General features: G+C 48.0%; 1 protein-coding gene across 2 annotated transcripts in view; it reads left to right on the top strand.

Moving 5' to 3' along the window:
* Nucleotides 1-2,632: 2,632 nt before the first annotated feature.
* The window catches only part of UNC5B (unc-5 netrin receptor B), a 167,886-nt gene continuing 160,403 nt past the window's right edge, over nucleotides 2,633-10,115 (top strand). For both annotated transcript variants that reach the window (XM_033149081.1, XM_033149080.1), the window contains exon 1: nucleotides 2,633-3,121. In XM_033149081.1, coding sequence (XP_033004972.1) covers nucleotides 3,025-3,121 — 97 coding nt within the window. In that variant the 5' untranslated portion in view covers nucleotides 2,633-3,024. The remainder of the gene's footprint in view (nucleotides 3,122-10,115) is intronic.

The raw sequence follows: 10,115 nt of genomic DNA, 5'->3' as shown, positions 1-10,115 counted from the left end.
TTAAGGTTACTGTAGGAAAGGCAGCCCTGCGTGAGCCAGCCCTGTTAGCAGTCCCCTGCAGGCAGTTAATTTTGTAGGCCTGCCCTTCTTTAATAAAAACCAGTCCTTTCATACAGAAGAGGTAGAATGGTACATCCACTTCTGCCTCTAGGAAGCTATGCAGGCCTCCCAGGTTACACAGAGTTCTGTTCTGACCCTATCAGTTTCCAACAGCAAAAGGTACAGAACGCTGCCCTTCTAAGCACAGCTAGGTCTGTTGGTGTAACTTCCTCCTTAGCTTGCTTAAGATATTACAGCTTCATTTAAAAACAAGTCTCACTGATTTAAGGATTGTGTCATTATCGCAGGGCGGATCTACATAGTACCTGATCTGTGCAGTAGCTATTTCCCTTGTGGTTCAACAGCATTCCTCGCATGGCAACAACTCCCGATGACCCAGAGAAGTTTTTCCACACCAGTGACATACTCTTCTCGGTACACCCAGCAGTAACATGGAAACTTCTTGCGCTTTTTTTTAAAAATGTAAGTAGTAGTTCCTATTACATGTTATAGAGAGAGATAGTCGAAAATTGCCACACGTGGAAGCAGTTGCTCAGGTAATGTATAGATCAGCCCTCAAGCAGACTGATACAGTGAAGCCGAAGAACAATGACTAGTATTTCATGTTTGTTTTAGCATCTACATACTAGATCAGCAGTGGAGGGCTGTGGTCCTCTGTTGCTGTTACAGCCCACCTCCTATCTGCTCCAGTCAGCAGGGCAGGGGGTTAGGTTCCCCATCTTTGTGTTAGGTGCTGCACATAGAACAGAAGTGACAGCAATTGGAAGAGCACAATACTCTTAATCTCAGGGTTGTGGGTTTGAGCCCCAAGTTAGGCAAATATTCCTGCATTGCAGAGGGTTAGACTAGAAGACCCTTGTGGTCCCTTCCAACCCTACAATTCTATGACCTACCCGACCAGAAGATGTGCGACAAATGACAATAGCACCCGTGTGCAATTAAATCCTATGTTTGCTTAGAAACAAGGATTGCTGACATCAGGGAGAGTTTTCAGTGTGTTTACCATCACAGCATTTACCATCACAGGGTTATTGAGTTGCATCAATGAAGTCTAAGGCTGCACCGCTACATAGTCACTTGCACAGCGGAAGAGACAAACCACTCTATAAAGTTGGAACTGGAAAGTGGCTTGCCTCTTCAGCATGTGGTGGAAAATTCAAAGAAACGTTTGTTTTCAGCATAGTCTCAAGGTCCCCTTGAAACTGTACCAGACATTTGTATATCATTGAATCATAGAATTGTAGGGTTGGAAGGGATCATGAGGGTCATGATCTAGTCCAACCCTCTGCAATTCAGCAATCTTTGCCCAGTATGGGGCTCGAACCCATGACCTTTAGATTAAGAGCCCCATGCTCTACCAACTGAGCTATTTGGCCCAGGGATCACATTTTTGGAAACCATTGCCTCATATTACACAGGACGGGCATAGCTCTGAATTATCGGCACTGCTTCCTTAATATTTTTTTTAAATAAGTGATTTCAGTCAGGGAGGAGGAAAGGAAAGGTAAAAATCATAATTCCATCTCCATGTTGTCACCTTCACAGCCCACACCTTAAATTTACCTGGGAATAAGTTCTTTTTTACCTTAGCACCAGAGTTGATAATAGGAAAAGCTAGTCAAGTGTGTGTGCAAAGGGATAATGGCCAAACTAGCAGCACCAACATCTTCAACCTATACTTGGAAGTGAAATTGACTTTCAATGGGATCTCTTACCTGTGAGGAGGCCACAGTCAATCAGTTAGGAAGTATAGCATCAAGGACGGAACACGGGCATGTAGGCATGTAGGGTGAAGGGGAAGAGCCTGGCACACCGAGACATTCCTTAGGTACTGAAACCAATGGGACCTATTGCTTCCCAGGCGCAGTGGAGAGGCTCGCCACCCTTCGGAGAACCTCTTTTGACGCGGCAAATCCAAACATTAGCCGTGTCCCTAGTGACTCTGAACCGGTGGTTAAGAGCGCGCGTTTACGGTCCATGACGCCGGAGCTTTGCTGCAGAAACATCTTCAAAAGTGGGGGGATTGCAAGAAAGTCGTGCATTGAGGGAAATGCTCTTCAACCAAGGCAGCGCGTATTCGTCCATTTCATAACATTTATGCACCTGAAAAACCCCATAGCGGTTTACAAAGAGAGAGAAAAAGCAGCCTGAAACTTCTGGGTACACACGTGCACGAGATCGGGCTGCTGCTCGTCCGTCTTCCGGGCTTCCGCCAACTCGTCTGGAGAGGCTCCAGCTCCGTGATTGGGGAGCCGGTCGCCGCCGCCGACGCGTTTTCCGCGCGGTTGCGCGGCCTGTGGGCCGTCGCTCGCTCCCTGGCGCCCCCCTTCCTTCGCCCGGCTCCGGCTGTCGCTGCGGCTGTCGCCCGCCCCCTCCGCGGAGCCCTCCTCCTCCTCTCCCTCCTCCTCCTCCTCCTCCTCCTCCTCCTCCCGCCAGCCCGTCCCCTTCTCGCGGCTGGGCTCCCCTGCGCGCGGGACACCTTGGCACTGTCGGAGGAGGCTGGATGCGGGGAGGATGTGAGGAGGAGCGCCGCGGCGGCAGCAGCAGCAGCAGCAGCGACAGGAGCCTCCGGCGATGAGAGCCCCGCAGCACCAGCCGTGGCTGCCCCTTTGAGCGCCGCTCCTACCAACTTGGAGAGCGGGGAGGAGCTGCCCAGCCTGGCACCGCAGGAGCGGCTCGGCGGCACCGGCGACCCTCTTCCTCGCGCAGCTGCGGCGGCGGGTCTCCCCTTTCCCCCCTGTGGGAAGAGGAAGAGTTGCGCGGACCCCCGTCCCCACAGCGTGGCTGCGAGAGGCGGCGGGAGCAGGGCAGTCTTGGGGCGCCGGGCGGGGAGGCTGGAGCTTTGGAAGGGCTGCCGAGGGAAGAAGCAGAAGAGGAGGGCGCCTCTGGAGAGGGCGAGGAGGCGGCGGCGCAGGAGGAGGCGCAGGAGAGCGGCAGACGCGGCAGCCTCGTCCGCGCCCAGCGATGGCTCCTGCCTGGAGCCGGGGAGTTTCTGGCCCCGGAGGGATCGTCCTGCTCCTGCTGCTGGGGGGCATCTGCAACCTGAGGCTTTGCCACGCAGGTAAGACTCGGCGCGGCTCGTGGGAACGCGAGCGGGGTTGAGGGGGGAGGGAAGGAGGGTAGCGCCGCTTCGTCTCCTCCCGGCGCGTTTCCTCGGGACTTTGCTGAGGTGGAGAGAGACATGTACCCTCTCCTGATTTCCCACCCGCTTCCTAAAAGTTACCTCAGACTTTCAAACACCCCCCCCCCCACACACACGCACCTACCTCGGCCCGTTTCCCACTTTGCCGCTTGCGCATATGGATTCTTCTGCCCGTGCTTATTCCGGCGGCGTCGAGAAGGGGAGCTGGGGGGGGGGGGGCGGCGGAATAAAGAAACGAAAACAATTGCTTTGCTCTGTGCCCTCTCTCGCTCTCCCCCACCCCTCTTTTGGTAATCGAACACCCCAAACTACGTTGCTATAATTAAGCGGTAGGGGGGGCGGGGGCCTCGGCAGGCAGAGTTTACCCCGCGCTGGTGGGACGACGGGACGGTTCCCCCCGCTGTTCTCAGACGTCGCGGTTTCGAAGAGAGGGTGGCGGAGAGGCGCTTTTGCCTCGGTCTGAGGGACGGGGAAGGTCAGAGGAAAGAAGTCGTCGTGGTGCTGCCTGAGTCGGGGGGACTCAAAGAGGAGAGGTTTCCACAAGTGCATCGGGAGCAGTTCCCAAACACAGCCCCGCTCCCAAATGCTCGGAAGTAGCTGCCGTGGTGCTCGGTGCGCAGCTCGGAGGAGCGTTTTCCAACCTTCTTTAGGAAAGATTTTTCTTTCTTTTTCTTGCCCCCCAGAAAGCTGAATATATAACCCAGCTCACCTTGGGGGAAAAAAAGGGTTTGCTTCGGAAGGGAGACGCAGGATCCCCGATCTCGGGGCAGGTGCATGTGAAGGATGCTCGTCCTCTGTGTACGGTTAACTTGGGAATAAACCCTGCTCGTTTCACTTACTCCGAGGAAGGCAGCGTTGGGATTCACACTTCAGAGGAGTGAGTTCTGCAGGGTTGTGATGCATGTGTGCATAAGTTTGTGGCGTTAGGTTGGCAGCCAGTGCGCGCTTACCTTGGGAGTAAACCCCATGGAACCTACACTTGCACTTGAGTAAATGCGCTTATCTGTTATATGCAAGCAACTGCACACAATTCCCCTGAAATCCAGGTTCTTGGTTAATTGACAGCAATAACTCTTATACTTTTCACCAGATGGGGGTTGACTGACTCCACTCGTAATTCAAGCAGAAGTGGGTGATGCTGCTCTGAATCTTTGTCATGAGTGCCCATGGTGGCAAACTGAACATGTTGAAAAAGTAAATTGTCAGAGCCCTGAAGCAATGTGCCTGACTCTTTCAGAGGCTACCTGTATTGATTAGTCACTGTGCATGAATTACCCCTTGTAAAGTATTGCTTAAAAAAAAAAATCTGTGCAAAAGCAATCTGGATTCTCTCCTGTGTCAGGAACTAACTGCCTGGGATGTAACCGCCCCTCGCTGAGTGGCATCTGAGTAAGTTGCTGGCCTGAGAGAATGCAATTCAAAGTAAATCACCTACTTCAAACCAGGTTGCTAATTTGAGGCGACTCCTGCATGAACTCTCTTCCACAGGCTTACTGTTTTAGACTCCAGCCCTAATGCACCCTTTTGCTTGAGCAGGAAGTCTTTTTGAACTCAGTGGGGCTTGCTTTCAATTTAACACCATAGTGTTTGTGCTGTTAAGCTGCTATCTGAAATAGGTTATATTGGGAAGTAAGTCCTGTTGATTGTCTGTTTCCACATATCACTTTAGGATATGTTGTAGAAATCTGTTGCAGCAGGAGGAACTGAGGTGTTGGTTATCTTCCTGACCAGCTTATTTGGAGACAAGTTCCACAGAGTTCAACAGGACATCTATGTAGCGCATTTAGGAAGGGGGAAAAAAGTTTATGCATATTACAGGAGCAAAGAATCAAGTGTAGAGTGATTATCGGGATAGTTTTTTTCTCTCTTCTGAATAAAGCTGAAAGGTCAAAGAAGAAGAATATTTCTAATTGTCAAAATAGGCTCTAATAGGAAACTGCATGGGGGTCTGCATGTGTGTTTGGGGCTAACCCTTGACGTTTTAAGATATCTGAGCTGGTTTGAGGAGGGTAATGTGGGCTTCTGTCTTTCTTCAGGATTGCTAAGTATTTCTGTGGACTGTGCAGCCATAATCATGTGTTTATGAGGGAGATATTTCTAGTTGGAAAAACACACTCATTGGCTTCCCTGGGAAGAGTCTCCTGTTCAGTTGGTTTGGCTGGAGTGTTGTGGCCTAAATATATTCTGTTGGACTGATACAGTACTTGTTTTCATGTACTCCATCATCTTTTAATATCCTTTTGCTTTAGGGTCTGTCATAGCGGACCCCTGCTGCATTCCAGGCCTGACAGGGCGAACTGATCCATGCACCTTTATGTTTTCCTGTTTATCTCTGGCTGTTTTGACAGAGATCTGCAATCCTTGCCTGCTGGAAGTCCTACTGAAACTCAGCAGGGGCTGTGTAGACTTGTAAAGGACAGTGCTATTTGAACTAAGATTTTTTTAAAAAATAAAAATAAAACCAAAGATTTATTTTGGGTGGCCCCTTCAACGTAAAACCAAAACCTTAGAACCTGGTATCCGATGATTTGGGTGAAAGCTGATGATGGATCAGAATGCTCATAATTGCTAATAGCAACTCTGTATGTTGAGCAGCTACTAATAAGTACACTGAGCGCATTGTTTTTAGGGTGCAGTATGCTCTCATTCCAAAGAGCTTGCTTGTAATTAACCAGAATCAAATTATAATTTGCTCAGAGTCTGGTGCTTTAAAGATGTATTTTGAAGTTGCAGTTAATGATAGGGGAGAAAGAGCCTATAGTGAACAGAGGACATTGTTTAAAGGGATTCTGGAATGTGAAATAGGAGCGCTGCTTGAAGGGCTTCTCAGAGGGTACATTTATAGATATGCTTTGCTACAAAATTAAAGAGGACTCAACCGAAGGAGCAGAATTTTCCAAAGCAGGGGCACTGTTTTGCATTCCTTAAGCATTCCGAACATCTGCTGGAATAAAGGAAGGTTTGAGAGTGCAATGAAAATATGTTGAGACCCTGGTTTGAAGTAGGAACTGTCCTCTTGCAAAAAAATAATAATATTTATAGCAAATTTGTATTGGCTTGAATGCGATGGTTTAGAGATAGGCAGCAGCGGGGAAGGAGGGTGGAGTGTGTGTGTGTGTGTGTGTAGTTTGGTAGCCAGCTGAGGATAGGAGCGAAGCTGTTAGCTGGACCCGCTGTTACTTCCAGCTTTGCGCTGCATTTGAATCTTATTGATGTTCTCTTTTGCTAGCTGAGCAAATGATAACCCTGTTGAGGATTCCATTCTTTTATTTAATAACCATGATAGCTGGAAGTGCGGCTTAAAAGTTCAGGCGCGGGGGCTCCATACTGTGGGAATGATGGGATGAGTGAAGGTAATAATCATCTCAACTCGGAGAATTACCTTTTAATTGCAGGCCTTTTGGTTCCCTGCCATTGCGTCAAACACTGACTTGAATTATATCTGCCCCATGCTGCTCTCCCTCCGAGTTTGTGAACTAATATGTAGAGACAGGCTTGTAGGTCTCCTTAGCCTTTTCCAGCAGTTTTCCTTGTGCAGCCAAGAGAAACTGTAATGGCGATCATGTGAAATGGAAGCTTAAACCCTTTACGCCAGGGGTGGGGCAGCCTTTTCCAATCCAAGAGCCATATTCCCTTCTGGGCAAACTTCAGAAGGCTGCATGCATAGTGGTGGCGTAATGGTTAGAGTGTTGGACTACGACCTGCAAGACCAGGGTTCGAATCCCCACTCAGCCATGAAGCTCACTGGGTGACCTTGGGCCAGTCACCATCTCTTAGCCTAACCTACCTCACAGGGTTGTCGTGGGGATGAAATGGGGAGGAGGAGAACCATGTACACGGCCTCTAGCTCCTTGAAAGAAAAAGGTGGTCTATAAATAAACAGTGGCGGTTGGGGCCGGGAGCAAAAGTGGGTGGACCAGCTAATGTAAAAATTTTCCATTGTAGGGTGCATTATTTTCTACACACAAACCCCTGTCTGTCCTCTGTACAGGCAGGCAAGAGGCACCATCACGGTTCAAGGATACATTCCAGCCATGCAAAGGCACTCAGGGCACAAGGAAGGACTGGTGATGGGTTAGGGGTGGGGAGAAAAGAGTTAGAATCATGGAACTGAAGAGTTGGAAAGGGACCATGAGACTCATCTATTCCCACTCCCTGCACTGCAGGAATCTTTTGCCCAATGTTGGGCTCGAACCAGTGGCCCTAAGATTAAGAGTGCCATGTTCTACTGAAGAATCTGAAGAATGCCATGTTCTACTGAAGGTATCTGAAGAAGTTTGCATGCACACGAAAGCTCATACCAAGAACAAACTTAGTTGGTCTCTAAGGTGCTACTGGAAGGAATATTTTATTTTATTTTATTTTATTTTGACTATGGCAGACCAACACGGCTACCTACCTGGAACATGTTCTACTGACTGAGCTATCCCACCTGGGGAAGATTCTATAGAGAGAGACTTGGGGCCACATTTGACCTCTAGGCTTGAGGTTCCACTACTCCAAACTGGTATACAATTGTGACTCCACGCTGTAATTAAAGAGCATGTCTCACCCACATAAATTCATGCATTGGGGTGGGGTGACACATACACCTTTTTTCTAATATCACCAGCTTTGTCACTGCTGGGGAGAGGTGTTATTTCAGCTGAGACGTGACCTGAGAACCTTGTTTCAGTGTCACAACTGAGCCCTGTGATTTTACTAACAGAGCTCCTAAAGCACCTGCAGAATGCTCTTGTTTCCCTTGTTTCCTTTTTTGCTGCTTGCTATACATGTCTGGGATTAATAAGCAGAGCACTGGAGATAAAGCACCCTTTCATGGCTTCAGACCAATTCCCTTCTTTTTCAGGATACTGTCCCATATATCCATTGTAAAGCTCCAGCAGGGGAGACATGGAGATGCCGGTGAGACACCCCCCCTTTTAAGTGCAGTTATAAAGAGATGTCTTTAGCTGTGCATCTCAGAAGTCAGGAAACCATAAAGTTTGATGGCTGCAGAGTTTGGGAAAGATCATCGCTATAAACTGTTAGGGGCTTGGAGTGCCCCGGCAGGCGGTGACAGGCAAGTCTGCTTGTAAGCTTTCCTTTTAAAAAGACTTTGAAGCCTCTTTAACTTAACTGGTCATTTTCCTCCCACCTTGTAAAGCTGGAGGGGGCCTGTGTAATGCACTAGGTGTGGGGATGTGTCACCAGGCATGTCTGTGGCGTTTGTTTGATCAATGCCAAAAGCGTCTTGTGGCAAGCATGCCTTGCAAGCATGTTGAAGGGAGGCATTCATTTTTTACAGTGCAATTAAAAGTTCAGGAGGAGCTTATAGGACATGCCTCAATCAGCAGTGTCGTTCCCCCCCCCCAGCAGCTCCACATTCCTAGCTTCCTATCGTCCGTCTTCTTGTTGTAATGGGAAGGATGGTTTTATTTTATTTTTACCTATATATCATGCTTTGCTTAGGAAATGCTTTCAGCACAGGCATTATCCCAAAACTGGGTGTGCACCAGAGTGTGGAAATAGTGACTGACAACTGCTGAATCTTTCCCTCCCGTGTTTAATGTTCACGGTTACAGGTTCAGCTGCTGTAGTTTGCGGTCCATTGCTACTGAAATGATTAATCCTAAAATTATCTTCCTTCCTGCCATTTCCTCGAAAGGAAAGCAGGGGACAGTAGAGATACCCAAAGAGATAATTGCTTTCTTGGCTGGTTGAACTTAAAAGAGCTAATAGGTCTGGACTGTTCACTTTTGTATGCGTCTGTAGCACTCATTGGGGGAGTGATACTGCCGGTTCTATTGTTTTTACTTTCATCTGCTTGTCAGTATAGGGATAGGTACTGTGCAGAGTACAAAAAGGATAAGGTTCGTGGTCTTGAGGCTGATTTACACATGCCAGGGAATCATGTGCACAAGCTGAGCATTTAATGACTGAACACTGAAGGGTTCCTAGTTTGGTCTGCCCCTCGGATGCTGTTTTGGTGTGTGCAAGAGGTTCCTTGATTTCCTGTAGCTTTAAGCTTGCAAACAGGGCGGTCCATCCAAATCGCTACCTTACTTGCTGACAACTGAATCCACTTCATAAATTGTTATTAAGGATGATACTAGAAAATAAAATTTCCATGTGAGGAGCCTTCTGTTGAAGTATTGGGCTCCTTCTCTCTCTGTGGGAGGAAATTGGAGAGACTTTCTTGGGGAGTACTTAAAGTTGCAAAAGTCAACAACACTTTCTGAATAACAACCACAACAATGCATAGGGGTTTTCTGATGTGAAATTTGGGCGACCACCTTTCTCCTGGCAGAGGTTATATGCCTCCAGAAATTATGAGACAAGCAAAAGTCCAACAGGTGTGTTTTCCCTGCCATGGAAATATCACGATGGAGTAAGCTGTGCCAGGTGCATTTTTACCTGTTACACAGCTGTTAGAAGAGGGGGGAGATGGTAACCTTCTTTTGATTTGAGACGTGGATTTGAAAGTTGTATAGCAGGAATGAGGCACCTGTGGCCTTACAGGTGAAGTTGGACTCTAAATTCCACCATCCCTACCTATTGTAGGAGGGAGGGTCATGGATTCTCCATGCCTGGTATTGTATAAGGAATAGCTAGGAGCAATATCAGCAGAGGAGAGAGTTGGAAAAGAAAGGTAGTCTAGGAAAACCAATAACTTATCATAGCAACTATCTTTGAACTTTGTAACTAGTGTGAGATACTTTGGGTCTTGGGCAACATATAAATTTATAAAACCACAAAAAGATAAAATAAATCATGAAGACAAATCAGCCAAACAAGAAAGCATAATAATAATTACCATCGAAGGGTCTCATTAACATCTTGACACAAGGGGTCTCAACTTCCATTAACAAACAGCTGGGCTCCTGTGTGATGTGACCACCCCCCTGTGAGATTCATACCTACAAACTCCAGG

This window comes from Lacerta agilis, chromosome 5 (assembly GCF_009819535.1).
Source record: "Lacerta agilis isolate rLacAgi1 chromosome 5, rLacAgi1.pri, whole genome shotgun sequence".
Lineage (NCBI taxonomy): Eukaryota > Metazoa > Chordata > Lepidosauria > Squamata > Lacertidae > Lacerta > Lacerta agilis.
Note: the sequence above shows the minus strand (reverse complement) of the source record. Positions and strands in the feature narration are given on the sequence as shown.